At 40.6% G+C, this 21,234-nt stretch overlaps 1 protein-coding gene across 3 annotated transcripts in view; it reads left to right on the top strand.

The window, feature by feature from the left end:
- Positions 1 to 21,234, top strand: part of VPS39 (VPS39 subunit of HOPS complex) — a 48,055-nt gene that overhangs the window by 8,718 nt on the left and 18,103 nt on the right. For 2 of the 3 annotated variants that reach the window (XM_029952962.1, XM_029952961.1), the window contains exons 3-11: positions 2,204 to 2,268; positions 2,588 to 2,630; positions 4,037 to 4,131; positions 5,298 to 5,396; positions 5,813 to 5,905; positions 7,920 to 8,103; positions 11,565 to 11,685; positions 11,796 to 11,916; positions 18,103 to 18,232. In XM_029952962.1, the coding sequence (XP_029808822.1) occupies positions 2,204 to 2,268; positions 2,588 to 2,630; positions 4,037 to 4,131; positions 5,298 to 5,396; positions 5,813 to 5,905; positions 7,920 to 8,103; positions 11,565 to 11,685; positions 11,796 to 11,916; positions 18,103 to 18,232 (951 nt within the window). The remainder of the gene's footprint in view (positions 1 to 2,203; positions 2,269 to 2,587; positions 2,631 to 4,036; positions 4,132 to 5,297; positions 5,397 to 5,812; positions 5,906 to 7,919; positions 8,104 to 11,564; positions 11,686 to 11,795; positions 11,917 to 18,102; positions 18,233 to 21,234) is intronic. The other variant, XM_029952963.1, reaches the window with a different exon arrangement.

Raw genomic sequence — 21,234 nt, 5'->3', positions numbered from 1 at the left:
GACTTTCTGTAGTAAATAGTTTGAGGTAAGAGTACTTCCTTTTGGAACTTCAAGCAAGGGTGACATGGGGAAAAAGTGCATCTTTCTGGTGTGTGGGGGTGGGGATTATTTTTCCCTCTACCTATTTTAGGTTCATTGGGTGGGAACATGTAAATTAGCCTGACAAAAAACAGATTAACAAAAGAATGACAAGTGTATTAACATGTATTACACATACATGTGGAGGCATTCAGTGATGGGTAACTCAGAGGGCTGGTTGGGATTTGGGCTTATATAGCATCTTAACAAATGAACAACCGGTTTTTAAAGAAGTGATCAAAGGAAAAGGACTTTGAGTTTCTAGGATGGCAAATTGCTGGGAGACAGATTCATGGGGAACTAACAGAATAAGGGCTAGTTAGTAAAGTTTGTTAATAGATTGCTCTGGTGTCCTCTCTGGGCTGCTGAGGGTCTAGTGTTGTCTCCAACTCATTAAATCTTGTCCTTGGTAGAGAGGGGGTAGAAGAACATCTTTGTAAACATATGTTCTGTTTTTAGGCAAATTAGAGGGAGGTCAGAGAGCTTTTCTTGTACCTGTTTCTTCTCAGTTACCTTCAGCTCAAAATAATCCTTATACCAAAGTGGCAGATTTTGGAGTGGCCGATTTTGCTACCCTACACCTTATTCTACTACTCTTCTGCTACCCTTGAAATAGGAAAAGAGGAAGGCATCTGGTTAGAAGAGAAACCAAAAGTCAAAGTAGAGGGCTTATGAAAGAGAGGAGAAGGGAGAATCCCAAGCAGACCGACATGAGGCTCGCACAGAGCCCAACATGAGGCTTAAACCCATAATCCGGGAGATCATGACCTGAACCCAAGTCAAGAGCCGGATGCTACTGACCGAGCCACTCAGGTGCCACTCAGGTGCCCCTAAAAATTTCTCAGTCTTAATATCTACCCTGGTAAACATTGATAATTACAACCCATATTGAAGTGTTGGGATTCTCAATAATTTTTAGGGTTGTGAAGGAATCCTGACACCAAAAAAAAAAAAAATTGAGAACCTCAGTCCTAGATAATTCTGCTATGAGGAGAATTGTTGGAGGTAATCTAATAAAGCTCTTTTCAAATATAGAACTCTTTATCAAGTGGGAAGTGGCTGAGTTGGTTTTTTTTCTTGTGAAATACAGCGGCAGCATACAGGGCACATTTCTGAATCTCCTATATCTTCAGAGTCCCTTCATCTCCTCTGCTGAGGGATGGGTGGAAGAAGTCAGACCGGCTTGGCATGGGCCCACCTAGCTGTGGGGAGCAGCCTGGGGTCAACAGCCTGAACCGTCTCTTCACAAGCTGGGTGACAGGTTGAGTGTAGGCTCAGCATGCAGGCTTTACCGTCAGCCCTGAGTTTGCTTCTGGGCGCTCTCTCACTGGCTGCTACCTACCTGCTTGACCTGTTGGGTGCCTCACGTATGAAACTGGAATAGTAATACCCACTTCTCAGGGTAGTTGTGAAGTTTTAGAAAATATACATCAATTTTTAAACCCAGAACTCAGCACCTAGTTTTTGCTTAGTTTGTTATATCATATTATGATAATTATTCTGTTTGCCTTTTTGGTGACTTTTGAGGCTTACTATTTTTGTTATTCCCACAAAGTTGGCATGACATATTTTTGTGGTGTGTAACTTTCTTCCCTTTTTGCAGCAGTGCCAACAGATGTAGCATCTCCCAAAAGCGGCAGTAAGTGTAGATGCATTAAATTGCTTTAGTTTTGGGGATAGTGTTGAGTGTTTGCTCTGTCCCGTGATGTAAGACATAGGGTAGCTGCTGGGATTTAGCTGGTCTAAATCTGAGGATGCTTTGGGCTGGGTTTCATTGCTTGGGCTCTTACATTTGACTGTGACTTTTTAACAAACACTTAGCCAAGGTACTATATTTCAGGATAAGACCTTCAGACTCACAAGTACCTTGTAGCTTCAGTGAACTTTCCTCATATGATTGCCAGGGCCAAGTGAAAGTACATGAAACCCTCTGTTCTAAAATTGGAATTGAAAGCAACTCCTTCTACTCACTGAAGACAGCTGTCTAGTGTAGATCTCCAGCTTCTAGTCTTAGGAATTTGTAGATTCATGTAGTAGAGCAATATGGAGCAGCATTTTTTTGTTATAGTTATTTTTACATGTGTCCCTGTGTTTGGAACTGTGAATGTTTGTTTCTTTTCCATAGGTTGCAACAGGTTTGAAGTGACACTAGAGAAGTCCAATAAAAACTTCTCCAAAAAGATTCAGCAGGTAGGCAGTGATGGTGGTTGCTACAAGAATATTTGACTTCTCTGAGAGAGACCCTGTCAAAGCTAGAGCTTTGGTAACATTTTTATTATCTCTGAACCCTCTGCTCTCTGTTCTCCCACTTACGCAGGGATCATGGTCCATCCATCATGTACCTTAGATCCTCTATAACAAGCAGGAATTGCAATTACACATAAATATAAGTCTGATCCCTATCATTGGCATAGACTCTTCAGTCCCTTTTTAGTACTGTAGTTAAATGAAGATTTGTTAAACCCTGTCAGAAGTGTTTAACTGAGTCTCATGATTTGTTCTTTTCCAGATCCATGTGGTTTCCCAGTTTAAGATTCTGGTCAGCCTTTTAGGTAAGCAAAGGTGTTGTACTTGTATTTCATGTGTCAAAGAACAAAAGCTATGACCTGATTGACTCTTTCATGATTAATTTGAGAGTCAGTGAAACTGAACCTGTTCCACACCAGAGAAAGCAGGCCACACGAATATTAAAGACAACAGCTTCCCTCATAAACTTGAGCTCTATTTTCCAAGGAGTGCCATTCATTCATTCAGTCATGTAGTTATTGAGCAGATATTTATTGAGCCCTACTCTAGGCATTGGGGATACCAAGTTGAAGGAGACATGGTTTCTCTCTTTGAAGTTCTGATTGTGAAGACTGACATGACAGAAAATAATCGTGATATAGTGTGATAAGTTACAGTGGAAATGTATTTTAAAAATGTTGTGAATCTTAACAGTGGGAGCGACAACATCATCTAGTGGATGGTTAGGATTTTGAAAGGAAGGGAGAGGAAGGCCCGGCATTTTAAGCAGAGGCTCTGGAGTCTGGCCAGTCTTAGGATGTGTGGTGGAGAGTGACACAGTGGCAAGAGATAGGGGAGAGACAGATCAAGGCCAGACTATTCAGGCCTTATTTGTAAAGCCATAGATCCCATTGAAGGCAGCCAGTGAGGCCTTTTATTGGCAACAGAAAACTAGAAACTTGCCCTGTTCAGCCCAGGGCCCAAATGGTAGAATACTCTTCAATTTAGTTTCTAGGTTAAGAGAGGAAAACTTAAAGTAACTAAAGTACTTAAAGTAACTTCATGAGTAAAACTAGATAGGAGGCCCAAGTCAAATTATTTTGCTTGCTTTGCTAGAAAAAGAAATCCTTATCGTGGGATTGTAAAAAATCCAGAGATTTCCTTTCTTTTATTGAGACCTCCTACTGGAAGTAGCTTTGAAAGCCAAATCTTTTTTTTTTTTTTTTTAACATTTATTTATTTTTGAGAGAGAGAGAGAGTGCAAGAGGGGGAGGAGTAGAGAGAGAGGGAGTCACAGAATCTGAAGCAGACTCCAGGCTCCAAGCTGTCAGCACAGAGCCCAACAAGGGGCTCAAACCTATGAGTGGTAAGATCATGACCTGAGCCGAAGTCAGACACCCAATCAACTGAGCCACGCAGGCGCCCAAAAAGCCAGTTCTTATACAAATATTACATCACAAATTTCTAGACCTGAGGAAGACAGAGTATAAGAGAGCTTTGCTAAGTGAAAGAGCTCTCTTACACAAGCCAGCCTAAATTTAAAGGAATAAAAGTGGCCTCCTAAACGTTTTAGAATGTAATTCTGATAATAGATCAGAATAAGTCATTGTTAATAAAACTGAGACACATCTTCAACGAACATTCATCTTTTGGTTCTTCTGATTGTTAGTTATTTTTGTGTGTGTAGAGAGTTATGATAATTTACAGGGTTGTTATATTTCCTTCTAAACAGAAAATAATATTTATGTCCATGACCTATTGACATTTCAACAAATCACTACGGTTTCAAAGGCAAAGGGAGCATCACTGTTCACATGTGACCTCGAGGTAAGTGTAAACAGGGTGAAATTTGACTTTGTATTTTAATAAATAGTCTTTCCTATATTATTCCTACCATTTAGGAATTACCATTACCATTACCATTGCCATTATTCCTTCCTTAGATAGGAAGAGTAACATGGATATCTAAACCCAGCAGAGACTCCAAAGAAAGTGTTTGGTTTTGGATTTTATTAGAGAAGTTTCCCCTTTTATGTGGTCGGAAGGTGAAACATTTGGGTTCCTTGTGTGTGTGCTGATTAGAGCACCAGAGGAGGCAGCTAACTTAGGATAAACATGTTTGCTGTGGAAGGGCGTCTGGATGACTCAGTCAGTTCAGTGTCTTGTTCGTGAGTTCAGGCCCCTCATCTGGCTCTCTGCTGACAGCTCAGAGTCTGGAGTCTACTTCGGATTCTGTGTCTCCCTCTCTCTCTCCCCCTCCCCCACTTGTGCTATGTCTCTGTCTCTCAAAAATGAATAAACATTAAAAAAAAAAGCATTTGCCATGGACAAACCATTAGGGGGAAACTCCAGACTTAATATCGTGGGCCTAACTATAGGACATTAAATTGACCTTGTTCTGAACATATTATTGTCTTCTTTGTCTTTAGGGCATTTTTTGTTACTCATTTCTCCTAATTTTTGCCAATTTATTATCCTTACATTATTCACAATCTGCCTTACCCCTCTACTCAACTTGATTGCTTTGTAGCATTTGTCATCTCCGTTGACACTGCTTTATTTTATGTTTAGACATTTTCTTTTCCCCTGCTCCTTTAAGGAATAAAAGTGGCCAGTGACACATGCTGATCCCTGAGCAGCTATGTTGACAGCCCTGAGCAAGAAACATTTAAGAAAAAAGGAGGAAATGTTTGCATAGGTGAAGGCCTGCCCTGGGATTTTCCTGTGTGACGTAGGAATGTCCAAGAGATTTGCTGTGGTTGGGGCCTTTGGTTGGCAGCCCTCGGGGAGGAAGTGCTCCTCAGCCTGTTGTTTCTAAGTACGTTTTAGAAAAACGGAGTTCTTCCACCCAGCTTGTCTGAAGGATGACTTTGTATTACAGGGGATTTTCAGATTCGTAGCCATTTCAAGGTAGACAGTCTCTCATTTAGCACTCAGTCAGTCATGGAGCCATCATATACACACCCTCATTTGCTCTGGGTGTCTCTTCCCAGCACACAGAGACCGGTGAGGAGGTGTTGCGGATGTGTGTGGCGGTGAAAAAGAAGCTGCAACTCTATTTCTGGAAGGACAGAGAATTTCACGAATTGCAGGTAAAGTCCATGTTGGTTCACCGCTCGACAAGACTCTTCTTCGGGGACACTGAAGGTTGGGGTCTCGGTCTTGGAGTTCTTTCTCTTCAGATGGAGGCTCTGCTGTGAGAGCAGGAGAGCCATTCACGCCCACTCATCAAGAGTTTCCTGGCCTTCGGAGGCAGTGGTAATATGGTTCTGCTGCATTTATATGGATGGGTTCATTTCAGAGTAGGTTTTCACCTTTTCCAAAAGCATCTAGCCGTCCAGTTCATGGGTGACCTAAATTTTTATCACAGATGATTTTCCAGCCTTGTGCTTAGAGAATTGTGTTTAGATGAGGGTGAGGTTGATTTTGCAGAGTGATTGTGGAATAACAGGAAGATCATGGTTTCTTTTAACATTTTTCCATTTGAACTCTTGCTCTCTTTCCTCAGGGAGACTTTAGTGTACCAGATGTGCCCAAGTCCATGGCATGGTGTGAAAATTCTATCTGTGTGGGTTTCAAGAGAGACTACTACCTAATAAGGGTAAACTTATTATTTTGTATATATCAGTTTACCTGGGGGACATGATTACGTGCTTCTGAACTACAGGCCAAGAGACTGCCTTAAGTAGTGTTTTGGCATAACAGGGCTTGTGTTGGTATATTTGGTTCTATTTTATGCTTCTCAGCATCTCCACAAATAGATATCTGAAGCTAGGCAGCATTAACTCGCAGTTCTGTACATAATGAATTTTCCACATCTTGTATCTAATTATTGGAACAGATAATAAGGGCCGCTTGCCTCTGTCCAGCAGCATTATCATGGACTGCTATCTTAAGGCTTCAGTGCTCAGGAATTATAACTAATTTTTGTATTAACTTAAGTATTTTAAAGACTTTGAGTTTCCTATTCCCCAAAATATTTTTGTATATTTATTTTTAAAATGATTTTTACTTTCATTCTTTAAATTTCAAGAGCCACATGTGTTTATTATTAAAAAACAGGGAAATATAGATAAGGAAAATAAAGGAAATATAAATCATCCATAATCTGTTGACTCAGAAATAATTATTGTTAACCTTTGGGCATGTGAGCTCCTCCTATTTACAAAACTGTCATGTTATACACATTATTTTCTAACCTTTTTTCCTTCTCCTAAGTGGTATAAATATTCATAACATTGGTTTTTTTCCATCCAGTAGGCATACTGTATGTAGGAATGGTTGATACACCATTCATTTCATAGCATAACCTAAATTTCTGAGCTTCCCCTTTCATATTCCAGAGTTGGCAGTTCTAGAAATCTTTCTCCCCATCTCCACATCTCCCTGTTTCCCCACTCCTTACCATGTTAGCTCTTCATTATTTATCTAGTTAACTCCTTACCATGTTAGCTCTTCATTATTTATCTAGTTTTTTTCCATATTTACGTTGTTAGAATGTCCTCATTTTATAAGCATCAGCGTTGCAAGCTCATAGAGCAGTCAGTGCTCTCCAGCTGACTGATTAGCAGGGTAACAGTGTGACATACAGGTGCTGAAAGAAGTCCACAAGGGGTAGAGATACAGAGCCTGAAGCTGGCGTGGGCTCCCTCTGACTCCCTTGAATGCTGTCATCATTTCTCGAGGGCACAGTCTTTAGAGGGTGGGAAATCTTGGTTTAGGCCCAAGGTATTAAAAAAGTGTTCATTTATATACATACAATAAAATTCATTCTTTTTGATGTATGGTTCTGAGTTTTTAACAGATGCCTTGAGTTGTGTAGCCATCACCATAATTAAGATTCAGAGCACCTCCATCACCCAAAAAACGCCTTCATGCTCCCTCTCTGAAGTCAACTCCTCCTTCTGTGCCCCCGCCTCTAGTAATCACTGAGCTGTTCTTCATCTCTTATAGTTTTGCCTTTTCTAGCATGTCATATAAATGGAATCCTATCATATGTAGCCTTTTGAGTATGGCTTCTTTCACTTGGCATAATGCATTTGATAACCATCTTTATTGCATGTGTCATTATATTTCATTTGGCTGAGTAGTAGTCCGTGGTATGGATGTACTATAGTTTGTAATTCCATTCACCAGTTAAAGGACAAAGTTGTTTCCAGCTTTTACACCTTTATGAATAAGGGTTCTATAAGTATTTGCATACAGGTTTTCGTGTAAACATACATTTTTACTTCTCTTGAGCAATTGCCTAAGGAATGGGATTACTGGGTCATTGGTAAGTGTCTATTTAACTTTATAAGAAGCCAACAAACAAAATGGCTATACCATTTTGTATTCTCATCAGCAGCGAGTGTCCCAGTCACTCTGAATCCTTGCCAGCAATTGACATTTTTAGTTGCCAAGCCAGATGCTTGTGCCTTTGTGTTAGAGAAGAAGAAAACTGGTTCTGTCATTGTGATGACAAAATTTGTCATAACAAATTCTATATTTCCTTATGCCAAGCAAGGAATATTACTGGCTTCTGTAGACTAGGGGGTTATATTTGGATTTTCCAGGCCATGTTCAATGCCTCTGGCAAGAGAACACCGGTTGACTTACTTTTTGTCTTCCTATAGGTGGATGGAAAGGGGTCCATCAAAGAGCTCTTTCCAACAGGAAAACAGCTGGAGCCGTTAGTTGCACCTTTGGCAGATGGAAAGGTGGCTGTGGGTCAGGATGATCTCACCGTGGTGCTCAATGAGGAGGGGATATGCACACAGAAATGTGCCTTGAACTGGACAGACATACCAGTGGCCATGGGTGAGACCACCATAGCAGCTGTTTCCCACTGTGGCTGGGGTTGTGAGTCATCCTCACAGAGTGAATCCCTTTCACAGCTTCAGCAGACTGTGGTTTCCAGTGTCATTTACTCTCAGTTCCCTTTCCTATAAGTAGTCAAGTATATAAGATCATTATAAATGGGATATTCTGGCTTTTGTAGGAAGCTGGGTTTTGCCCCTGCGGGGGAAAGATATGAATAGAATAGTGTGTTTTAAGAAGTGATTGTCTACTGGTACATATTTTTACTTCTTAGTTTTTTTCGTTTTACCTTCTTTGTAATGGTTTTATTGTGTCCTCTGCCAGATAGATTACCCTTGGAAGTTCATGGAAATTCCTTATTTATTCCTGTAATACATGCAGCTCAGTATTGAAGTGTCTTTGATGTGGTGGTTATTGTTTCTGTTTTTGTAGCTTGGAGATGCACATAGTGTTTACATGTCAGTCTCTGCCCTCCACTTTGGGTGTTTCTGCTCCTACACCTGCCTCAGGCTTTCAGCAGTGGCATTGCCTGGAAGTATGTGACCACTCTTTTTTTTTTTTAATATATTTTTTTATGTTTTTTATTTATTTTTGAGAGACAGAGAGAGACAGCGTGAGGGGGAGGGTTAGAGAGAGAGGGAGACACAGAATCTGAATCAGGCTCCAGGCTCTGAGCTGTCAGCACAGAGCCCAGTGCAGGGCTCGAACCCACAAACCGTGAGATCATGACCTGAGCCAAAGGCGGACGCTTAACCGACTGAGCCACCCAGGCGCCCCAGAATGTGACCACTCTTGCAGCAATTCATTTTCAGTCAGAAGAGTGAGCATTTTAAAAATAGTTACTGCTGTGGAGTAGGGCATAGAGACATGCCATCTTTAAGAACTCTAGCTGGGGAGGTAAGGATTATATCTTGGATAAAGAGATAAAATTAAGGCACCGCATAAGGAGTTAGATTGGATAGGCTGAGATTCAGTAGTTCAGAAAGGGGAAGTTCATTGTCTAAGAAAGAAGTTGTTCAGGAAGTTCATTGTTCAAGAAGAAGTTTCATTACATAGTTACGATTGGATTGGACCAGGTAGGGAGTTTTTGATATGGCTGGCAGAAAAGTTCCTTTCTTTCTAGATAGAAAAAATCATTTGAAAAATAATCAGAAATGCGAATTTGTGACAGCACATTACAGAGACTGCCCTGGCTAAAACGGGTGGCTTGTATTACGGAGGAAAAAGGGTAGTGCCAGTTAGAGGCCCCTGCAAAGGTCTGACAGGCCTATAGATTCCTAAATGGTAAATGTTTTGGTAAAAGCATCATTTTCTAGGGTAGTCTGGTGGTGATTAGAAATGAACAGGTCAGAAGGAAGATAAATCAAAAGGACAATATTTTATAAGGCCCAGGATAACATATATTAACAAGTTTGAGGGGCTCAGAGCTGCACGAGAAGCTTCGTGGTGTTCCTTTCAGAAGAGAAACTGTGGGAGAACTGATGAAGATGTATGTAATATGCTTGAAGGATGTTTCAGATTCCCTAGCATGAGAGTCCCTTGTTAGTGCCCAGTGCCTTTGGCAGTGTTTCTCAGAAACAGTTCTGTGCCTTAACACACTGAGGCGGGGAAGGGCATTCTTTCTAGGTGGGGTGGGAGAACCACCATCGGAAAGAGGAAGACTAAACTCCATAGACGGTGTGCATTTTAAACTTCATTTATATTTCTGCTCTCAACTTTACTACTTTACCCAGGCTGCACTCATCAAGGACCCCTCCTCACTGACTAATCATCACCCATGCTCTTGCCTCTTCCTTTCTTCTCTGCCCAGCCCTGTCCAGCTCACATGACAAGGCCCTGTTTGGTGGCACTTCCTCTGTGAAGTCTTCTCTGATGCGCAGGCGAATTCCCCCTTGGTGCTTCCAAAGCCCTTTCAGCTTTCCCTGTTATGGAACCTACACTGTTCCCCTGGATACAGTGAGCTGTCTCCTCTGCTCACGTAGGAGCTCTGGGAGCTCTGGACTTACGTCTTGATCCACTGAGTAGGGCCTGAAAAATCATAGCCTTTTAGGAAATGCTTGCTGAATAGGTCATTGTAGCCCATTTATTACAAAGCTGCTGTATACAGCCACTCTGCCAAGTTTTGAAGATCCAAAAAGATCTAGACCATCTCTGTTGTCAAAGAGTTGAGGAGACTGGGCAATGATATGAGCGTTTCTATTATAGATTACCTTTTTTATTAAATTAGACCAGATTAAAGGAGATATTTTACATACTTATACAAATTAACACCAAAGGGGATTGTACTAGCTTTTAAAAGTGAGGACAGCATAAAAAGAAAAGTAAAAATGTAATACAAAACCACGTTTTTGAATTTAAATTTTAATTTTTCGTAAGATAAAAAATACCAGCCTAATAACAGCAATAGTGTTCAAAGTGATGGAAGTATTACTTAGGCCAGTACCCTTCTGGCTTTAAAATTTTTACTCTATTTAGAGTATAAATTGCAAATCTAATATGAAAAACTTGTTATCAGAAAACAAATGAGGAAAATAAATTCATAGCAAGTTAGCTACACTAAGATACTATGAATAATATGTTTTTTGAGGCTAAATTTCTATATGATAATTATAACATAGGTTCATTTCTTACAATTATTTTTTACATTTAAAAATTCTGCAGTTTTAATTGTGATACAAAAAGCAAAATCTATCATCTTAACCATTTTTAAGTGTACAGTTCAGTCATTACGTACATTCATATTGCCATGCAACAGGTTTCAGAACCTTTTCCTCTTATGAAACAAAAACTCCGTGTCTATTAAGTAATAACCCATTTCTTCCTCCCTCAGCCCTTGGCAACCACTCTTCTGCATTCTAGATACCCCATATCGGTGTAGAGAACCACTACCCTGAGAATGCCATCCAGCTGCCTTCTCTGTGAACCATTAAGCATCAGGTGGAATTTTGCATTTTTTCCCTGTGAAAATCTCAAGCAGAAATAACTTTGGCCAGAAATGTGGAATTCTTTCGTTAGCCTCGTTTTAGGGAAAAAAGAAATTGCCTTCCTCCTGCCCTTCCTAAGAGAATGCAGGAAGAGGTCATGTAACCTTATTCTCCCTCTGATGCATTTGAGGCACCTGCCGCTGGTCTTTCTCTGGCTTAGTTTTGTGACTGGTGAGAAAGGGAGCAGATGAAGCTTTCACCCAGTCCTTTGGAGGAGATGGTAGCTATGGGATCAGGTCACTGTCAGCGAAGCTGGATGCATCCTTCTTGTGTAAGAGATTTCTCTTAACATCACTTGGACAAAACACATTTTTTTTCCCCTTTGGATATCACAGTGTAGGACCCTGGCTTGGTATTTGACTAGTGAACTACTGGGATATCCCATTTAAATGCACCTTAGAAATGGAAAACTGAAGCAGTCCATAAACCTAAAGCCTTAGACCAGAGCTGCAATTCAAGCTGTTATTTCTTGTGTAGAGCACCAGCCTCCCTACATCATTGCAGTTTTGCCTCGATATGTAGAGATCCGAACATTTGAGCCGAGGCTTCTGGTCCAGAGCATTGAATTGCAAAGGCCCCGCTTCATTACCTCGGGAGGGTAAGAAATTTCTTTTTTCTACTATAGCTGCCATATTACAAAGCTTTAAAATCACCTATGTGATCACAAAGCCGGTGCCCTTTTGCTGATATTCTTATTCCTGCCCCCAGATCAAACATTATCTATGTGGCCAGCAATCATTTTGTTTGGAGACTCATTCCTGTCCCCATGGCAACCCAAATCCAACAGCTTCTCCAGGACAAGCAGTTTGAATTGGCTCTACAGCTTGCAGTAAGTATTGTTTCTTGGATACGAGTGTGAGTCTGCCTTCCTCATTGTTCTCCAAAGTAGGTGATTTTGGTTTGGATGTTTATATTTAGTTTAGACTGGTAGAATAAGCACAGAACCGAAAGTTAGGAGACTTGGATGTGGGATCTGACGCTGTGATACACTCTAAATAATTTCACTTTTTCAGTTTGCTTTTCTGTCAAATGTAGAAGAATGCCAATTATAACAGTATCTCCTAGAATTAATAAGACAATAAAATAATTTAATAGGTATGTTACAGCCTTAAAAAATTAAAGACAGTGCAGGTATTAAAGTAACAATCACAAATATAAGATCACAGTCTGGTTAAATGCAACAGCTAGAGGGCCTCTCAAAATCCCTTTCAGCAGTGTTTGCACAAACAAGCCTTCTTCGGGTATTTTGAAACCACGTCAGGTTGCTGCATTCAAGAGGGCTGCACTCTTAAATTTATGGCTTCCACGGTCCTTGAATGTTTGCATGGAATATTGTTCATAGCCAAGTTCGTAGCCAAGTAGTGACCATGACCATGCTCTTATTTTGGTGTTTCTCTCATTGCCAACTTTTGAAGACTGACTTCTGAGACTCGTCTTATTCTTTTAAATATCCAGTGGTGATTTTGGTTTGGAGAGAGTGGATTTGATGTTAGGAAACCACCGGAGATTATTTTGATCCTACTCATTAAACTAATTTAGTAAAAGAGAAGAGATTGTTATGAAGACAATATATTAAAAGCTTACTTTTTGGAGTATCTTGTAAGTTCTTTCCAAAAGAAAAGCAGTGGTCACAAGTTTTGGTATTTATGTTTATAGTCACATGTGGGAGATATTGGTAAAGAGCAACATTTATCTTGGATGTATACGTTCTGGATTTAAAACAAAAATTCAGTCTTAATAGTTAGACCTGTTTAATACCCCATAAAGATTGTTTCTATGGGCATTTAATTTCAACATCTTACTAATTTTTTTTGCCACCTATGCAGTGCCTTCCGTTATTTTACTTTCATTTTTAAAATAACGACTACCCATGAACCCACCATCCTACCCAAGAAAAACAGCTTACATAACCTGTATGTTCCTCCCCATCCCATCCCTCTGCTTTCCCTCCAATCACAGCCATTACCCTAAATTTGTTTTTATCCTGCCCCTTAAAAATGTGTTTCTTGTTGAAAAACCTCAAATAAACAACTTAACTTTACACATAAAGGAGCTAGAAAAATCTAAACCAGTAGTATGAGGGAAATAATAAAGATTAAAGTAGAAATAAATGAAATAGGAACTAAAAAACAATAAAACAAATCAATGAAACCAAGAGCTAGGTCTTTGAAAAGAAGAGCAGATTGATGAACCTTTAGCCAGAGTCATCAAAAAACAGAGGAGTCCAATAAATAAAATAAAATAAGAGGTTAAATAACAACCGACAACACAGAAATGTGAAGGATTAAGATGGTGGAGAACTAGGGAGCTCTGTAATCTCCGCCTTCCTGCAACTGTCAAACTGAGAAGGACTGAAGCCACAATACTCTGATCTGCAAGAATGGGAGGAAAACACACAGAGTCCACATGGGTGACAGCCTCATAGGTGCCTGAGTGAGTGCGAACTGGGGAAATAAAACCAGGCTGGGCTGGAGGCTCTGAGGGGAGGGAGCCCCAGCCCAGTGCAGAGCTGGGGAGAGCACGCAGAGCTGGGGAGAGTGCGCAAAGTGGTGGCGTAGAGCAGGGGAGAGCTGCTCAGAGCTGCAATGCAGAGCAGCAGAGAGCCTAGAGGAAGAGCAGGAGAGACTGAAAACACTCATAGAACTGTCTCTAGTAAAGAAACAAAACCTTGGCCTGGATGGAGAGAGATACTATCATCCCATATATAACCCCTAGGCACGGGAGAGAAATTCGTCCCCCCTTAACTGGCATATTTTCCCTTGGGCTAGGTGGTGTGCCAATTCCAGGTGGCGCCAGGAGAAGCAGCTCCCTGACTCCCCCTACTCAGTCTTAGCTAGAAAGCTGTCCACGTGGGGGAGTATGTCACATCTCGGGTGTAGCATTAAAGTGCATGGACTAGAATTTGGAAATGAGGTGGGGCTTGGAAAAAAACAACTTGGCCTGCTCACGGCACAGGAAGATGGGACTCGAAAGAGTGGCTTGCAACACATGGTCCAAGAAGGGGTTGGGGTGCCACCATTTTTTGCCTGGCAATCACCAGTGCAGGGCCTTGGAGAGCACCCCTGGAGACCTGACCTACCTACACCAAACCACACCCATCTGCGTTGAAGAGCTGCTTTTTCTTTCTTTTCATTTTTCCTCCCCTGGAGTCCAGGAAAGACCAACATTGATGTCCTGTTGTGATTAGATTAATTCTTGCCATCCAGATATATTTTCCCTCATCTCATTCTTATCTCCCCCCTCCACAGGTTTTACACTCTTAGACTGTCCTTTGTCTTTTGTTGTTTGTCCCCCCTTCTTTTCTTTTTTCTTTCCTTTCCTATCCTTTTCTTTTTTTCTTTCCCCTTTTGGTTTGCTTGTTTATTTGATTTGTCTGTGTGTTTGCATGCTTTTGTTTTGTGTGTTTGTCTGTCTGTTTTCCTTTTAAGGGCTACCCCCAAAAACAAGCCAAAGTACACATGGTAGAGAGTCCCATATATCACTGAGTAGGGAAATAAAATAATCAAAGGCACAACAAGGGAAACCGAGAGACACCATTAAGAGAACACTTCCTGAAACGACAGGCCCTGGACAGCCAATAAGCATCCTTTAATAGAGCAATACTAACAGGTGCACAGTGCAGAATGAGCTTTTAAAACTGGCAAGAGACAGAAAGCTAGCCAAAATGACAAAACAAAAGAACTCTCCTCAAGAAATTCCAGGAAGAAGTCACAGCCACAGAACTGCTCAAAACAGATCTAAGCAATATAACTGAACAAGAATTTAGAACAATTCTAAAATTAATCACTGGGCTTTATAAAAGCGCAAGAGAATCAATTGATACAATGACTAGGGACCTTCAAAATAGCTGCGACGAGTTAAAAAGGGCTATAAATGAGGTGCATGATAAAATGGAGGCGGCCATCGCACAGATTGAAGAGGCAGAGAGGAGAATAGGTGAATTAGAAGACACAGTTACAGCAAAAGAGGAAGCCAAGAAAAAGAGACAGCAATTGGTCGAGGAGCAGGAAAGGAGAATTCGAGACCAGAGTGATACAATCAAATAGAACAATATCCATATTATAGGAATTCTGGAAGAAGAAGAAAGAGAAAAAGGTCCTAAAGGCGTGCTTGATCACATTATAGCCAAGAACCTGCCCAATTTGGGGAAGGAAATAGACATTGAAATCAAAGAAGCATAGAGAACTCCCCTCATACGTAACTTGAATCACCCTTCAGCACGACATATCATAGTGAAACTGGAAAAGTAAAAAGAGAATTCTGAAAGCAGCTAGGGAAAAAAGGGCCCTAACATACAAAGGGAAACCTATCAAATGGTTACAGACCTATCTACTGAAACTGGCACACCAGAAAGGAATGGCAGGAAATCATCAATGTGAGGAACAGAAAAATATGCAGCCAAGAATCCTTTATCAAGCAAGCCTGTCATTCAAATTAGAAGGAGAGATAAAGGTTTTCCCAAGTAAACAAAAATTGAGAGAATTCATCATCACCAAAGCAGCCCTACAAGAAATTCTAAGAGGGACTCTATGAGGGAAAGTTGCAAAGAATACAAGGTACCAGAGACACCACTACAAACATGAACTCTACAGAGACACAATGATTCTAAACCCACATTTTTCAATAATAATAATAATAATAATGTGAAGATGATACAAACAAATGGAAAGATATTCTGTACTCATGAGTTGGAAGAACAAATATTGTTAAAATGTCCATACTATCCAAGGCAATCTATAGACTTAATGCAATCTCTGTCAGAATACCAATAGCATTTTCCACAGAACTAACAATTCCAAAATTTGTATGGAACCACAAAAGACCCTAAATAGCCAAAGCAATTTTGAAAAAGAAGAACAAACGAAACTGGAGGTATCACAATCCTAGATTTCAAGATATACTACAAAGGTGTATTAATAAAAGCACTATGGTACTGATGTAAAAACAGACATATAGATCAACAGAATAGAGAAACAGAAACGCACGATTATATGGTCAATTACTCTTCAACAAAGGAGGCAAGAATATACAATGGGTAAAAAACAATCTCTTCAAAAAATGGGGTTGGAAAAACTGGGCAGCAACATGCAAAAGAATGAAACTGGACCACTTTCTCATACCATCCACAAAAGTAAGGTCAAAATAGATTAAAGACCTAAACCATAAAAATCCTAGAAGAGAATGCAGGAAGTAATTTCTTGGACATCAGTCATAGCAACATTTTTCTAGATGTGTCTCCTCAAGCAAAGGAAACAAGCGAAAACAAACTATTGGGACTGCATCAAAATAAAAAGCTTCTGCACGGCAAAGGAAACAGTCAACATAACTAAAAGACAACCTAGTAAATGAAAGAAGATACTTGCAAATGATATACCTGATAAAGGGTTAGTATCCAAAATCTATAAAGAACTAATATAACTCAATACCCACAATAATCCAATTTAAATATGGGCAGAAGGCGTGAACAGACATTTCTCCAAAGAAACCATACGAATGGCCAACAGACACTGAAAAGATGCTCAGCATCACTCTTTATCAAGGAAATGCAAATTAAAACCACAGTGCAATGATACATCACACCTGTCAGAATGGCTAAAGTCAACAACACAAGAAACAAATGTTGGTGAGGATGTGGAGAAAAAGGAGCCTTCATGCACTGTTGTGGGAATGCAAACTGGGATAGCTACTGTGGAAAACAGTATGAAGTTTCCTCAAAAAAATTAAAAATAGAACTACCATATAATCTAGTAATTCCACTACTGGAATTTACTCAACACAAAAACACTAATTCTAAAAGATATATGCACCCCTATGTTTATTGATTATTTATAGTAGCCAAGATACGGAAGCAACATAAGTGTCCCTGTGGGCTGGATGAGGCATCCCAAGGTTGGACCCTTTCTGAATAGATTGGAATCAGGTGAGGAAAGAGGGAACACTAAGAGCCTGAGGAAGCTGAAGAAGTGAAAACAAGTGTGGAAACCATCTGGAGCCCATCCTGACTGGAACGGAGGGTGATGTTTGAACATCTGGGGATAATCCAGATAAGGAGGCTGTGCCAGATTTTGAAAGCCTGTAAAGCACCAAGAGGGCTTAGACCAGTTGTGGTACCATGGTCATGGTGGTCTAGACAAGGCAATAGATGGCAATAGAAAAGGAAAAGAAAAGAAGGGAAACATGGAATGACAATTTGAAGGAAGAAATTAAATGTAAAGATGAGTTTAAAAGACTATAAGGGGAATAAAGTGTTATAAGGAAGAAACAAAAATAATAAATAGCTGCTTAATTTAGCTCTTACTGTGAACAGCACCTGTCCCTACTCTGCTAGCTACGTTAAATGTCCTTTGATCCTTGAGTGTGCTGTGTTCTGTCTGTCACATTAGGGCCTTGCATACTTGCTGTCCTCTTTGCTTGGAAAACCCATCCTCTTCCATTCCATCTGTCAGCCGCCTGGAGCCCCCTAGCTAACTCCAGCTCAGTCTTATGTCTCAGTCCACGTTCTTCCTGGCATCCTTCTCGGACCCACTGCTCAGACTAGACTAGATACCCCTGCCATGTTCTTCTGTCAGCACTCACCCTGCTTTGTTTTGGTTTTGATTTTTTTTGGTTTCAAGTCTAATCTCTAGACTTGATTCAAATTTCACCAGTTTCTCCATTAACGCAATGACCTTTTTCTGTTCCTGTTTTATACCAGAAACCCCATTGTATTTAGCCGTTTTATGTCTTTACTGTCCTCTGATCTGTGACAGTTTCTTAATCTTTCCTTATTTTTCATGACCTGGACAATTTTCAGGAATACTGGTCACATATTTTGTAGAAACCCAATTATATTTTCATTACATAGTTTCTTCTCAGTCTTTCGGTTACAATGTCAGGGTATTCTATGAGGACAGACGCCATGCGGCTATCTTGTGCACTTGGGTGTGTGGGCCTCTTATGGTGTGGCTAGTACCTAATATATTACTTAATAAATATTTGGTGGTTGAGTGAACTCTTACCTATACCTTCTTACCAGGAAATGAAAGATGATTCTGACAGTGAAAAGCAGCAACAGATCCATCACATCAAGAACTTATATGCCTTCAACCTCTTCTGCCAGAAGCGTTTTGATGAGTCCATGCAGGTCTTTGCTAAGCTTGGCACAGGTAACATGTGGGTATGGCCTTGGGGTAAGGACTTCATGGAGGGAAGGGAAACTGGAAAGCAGCAGAGAAGTAATATTAGACATCTGAGACCGGTGCTCATGTCAGTTGGTCCTCAGGCCTCACAGGATCCTGTGGGTGACCACAGTGGTTGTATATTTATAGCCCTCATCTTGTGTGTCTGTTCTCACGCCTAAACACAGACTTCTGGTTGCCCAAGATGGTTTGCCCTTGCCAGTAGAGAAAGATAACAGAAAGTCATTCAAGTGAACAAGGGTGTATTCAGTCATCTATTTATTGAATGCTGTTTTAGGCAAAAGTCCCTGACCTGCACTTAGGATTAAACAGTAGTTTACATTTGAGAGCTACACAGGGCATTTCCTGTTCTCAGAGACCTACAAAATCTCTAGACAGAAATTCATTGTGAGGGGCAGGTACGTTGGAGTCTGCTGACTTCAGGCAAAGTTACAGGACCTCTCTGTGTTCTAGTTTTCTCCTCTGCAAAGCAGGATGGATAATAACATTTACCTCAAAGTGTTGCTGTAAAGATTATGTAAAGTGCTTAAAATCGTGCGTGGTACAGGATTAATACCAAATAAAGCATGCTTGTTGTTAGTATTAAATTGTTTTGTTTCTGTATATTCTATTTTTGCCTAATTTAGGTCCATCTATGTATGCTTGGTTTGACTCTATATAATATTTATCCTCTTTTCTTCTCTCATTTTGCCTTTTTTTCTCCCCTCATCGTTGGCCAATAATGAACTAAAGATAACTCCCTGTATCAGTTAAGGATCTTGGTTGTGAGCAGTGGAGACGAGTTCTGCTTAATTAAAGCAGTATCTGGATAAATTAACTGTGGTTTCTTGGACTATTAGGGGAATGGTAGGCAGACACAAAATTAATGGAGAGCAGGCTTGGAAATGAAAGGAACCAAAGGAGCTCCAGAGAGCCTCCGAGATGGACAGCAATCCCTGTGGAAACAGGACAGGCTGAGCAGTCCTCCACTGGCACAGTCACTTCTTGAGCTGTTGCTACTGCCACTTCCTGTTACCACATGAAAATTGTCCCTTACGAGCCTGTATTAGCTATCTAATGCCATGTAATAAAACACCCCAAAGCTTAGCAGCTTAAAATAACAAATCATATGTTATCTCTCCCAGTACATGTGTGGTTAGGAATTTGGGAAGGAATTAGGTGGGCAGCTGTAGCTTTGGCTCTCTCATGTGTTTGCAGTTGTATTTTGGCTCAGCTCTCTTCATCTGCAGTCTCAACCACGCTGGGGGATCCACTTTCAGGGCAGCTCATTCTCATAGCTGACATATTAGTGCTGGTTGTGAGCTGGAGGCCTCAGTTCTTGTCCAGATGTGTCCCTCTGTTTGAGTGTCCTCATTCCTAGTGACTGGCTTTTGCCAGAGTGAGCAATCCAAGAGACCTAGGTGGAAGCCTCAGTCAGTGCCTTTTATCATAGTCACTTCTGGCATATACATATGTCTTCAAGGCAAGGGAACACAGACCCTACCTCTTGATGGAGGAATACCAACATTACGTAAAACAACCTTGTAGGACGTGATATATGTTGGTGTGTACCATACTGCTTGTCATCCTTAAGTCACTTTCCCAGGATTAAGGGGATCTGACTGGCCAGGATTAGGTCATAGTCTCACACCTTCTGACTGTATTAGGGGTGGGGAAAGGGGTTGTGGCTACACTTTGCTTCTGAAAGCAAATGTAGGTGCCTAGAACTATTCAAGACCACATGTGGTATGGAAGGAAGAAGGAGCTCATCAAAAGGAAATAGATTGCTATTTAAGAAGGGGGATGGAAGCTGGGCAACCTGAAATTAATAAATTTCTACCATCCTTCCTCTGAATGAACCCAATTGGGACATTTATTTTCAGTGTACTACCAGCTTTTTGGGAAGACACTGGAATAATAACCTGTAACTGTCATAGTTACTTTTTCCATGTACCAATCATAATTGAACTCTCATTCTAAAGCTTTAGAGTCAATCTTCATGAAATCACTATCTTTTAATTTATTCATTCCACCAATACATACTGAGCTCTTAGAGAGTGCGTTGCACTCCGTTGGACCCCAAGCAACTATAGCCAGACAGGAATCTGCTTTCAGAGAGCAGTCTAATAGGAAGATAAGGCAGAAGTGGACTCTTACCAGTGGCAGCACCAGATGTGTGCTGGTGGTGCTTGTGTCTAGTGGGCAGCATCTCCATTGACCTCAGACTAAGGTCTGGTCCTTGAGTCCAGAAATGGATATTCTTAGTATATCCAGAGATCATCAGACTACTACTATAGTCTGACTAAAATCACATGAGACCAGTGTATTAACAGACTATCTCTTTATTTATTTACAGTAGAGAAGCCAGATCTCTTTCCAGTGGCTAGAATATTCATACATGGCCCCCAGGGCAATCTTTTTTTTTTTTTTAATGTATATTGAGGTGGAGGCATTTTTGTTATGATGCCTTGAAAGTGGTCCTGCAAAACCTTATACTCTATAATAAATACTCATGGAGGAGCACCTGGGTGGCTCAGTTGGTTAAGCGTCTGACTCTTGATTTCAGCTCAGATCATAATCTCACAGTTCATGAGATCAAGCTCCACGTTGGGCTGTGCTCTGACAGCACAGGATTCTCTCTCTCTGCCCCTCCCCTGCTTTCTTGTTCTCTCTCTCTCTCAAAATAAATAAACTTTAAAATAAATAAATAAATCCTTAACGGAACATAACAGGGCTTGTGGAGAATATGAGACTGGGGCAGACCACTCAAGACATAGGTGACTTTGTAAGTGGAACACTAATTAAAACAATAACAGTGCTACTAAACTAAGTCCCACTGGTGTTGGTACCCATCTTGATAGTGCTTGCAATCTTGAATCATGGGGCTGTGCTTTCTCCTTTGAGATACAAATCTTTGAGAATATTTGCTTTTAATAGAAACTAGTTTCATCAAAATAAAAAGTCTAATCCTGGATATAGACTTCTCTATG

This window comes from Suricata suricatta, chromosome 9 (assembly GCF_006229205.1).
Source record: "Suricata suricatta isolate VVHF042 chromosome 9, meerkat_22Aug2017_6uvM2_HiC, whole genome shotgun sequence".
Lineage (NCBI taxonomy): Eukaryota > Metazoa > Chordata > Mammalia > Carnivora > Herpestidae > Suricata > Suricata suricatta.
The sequence above is the reverse complement of the archived record's forward strand: the minus strand, read 5'-3'. Positions and strand labels throughout refer to the sequence as shown.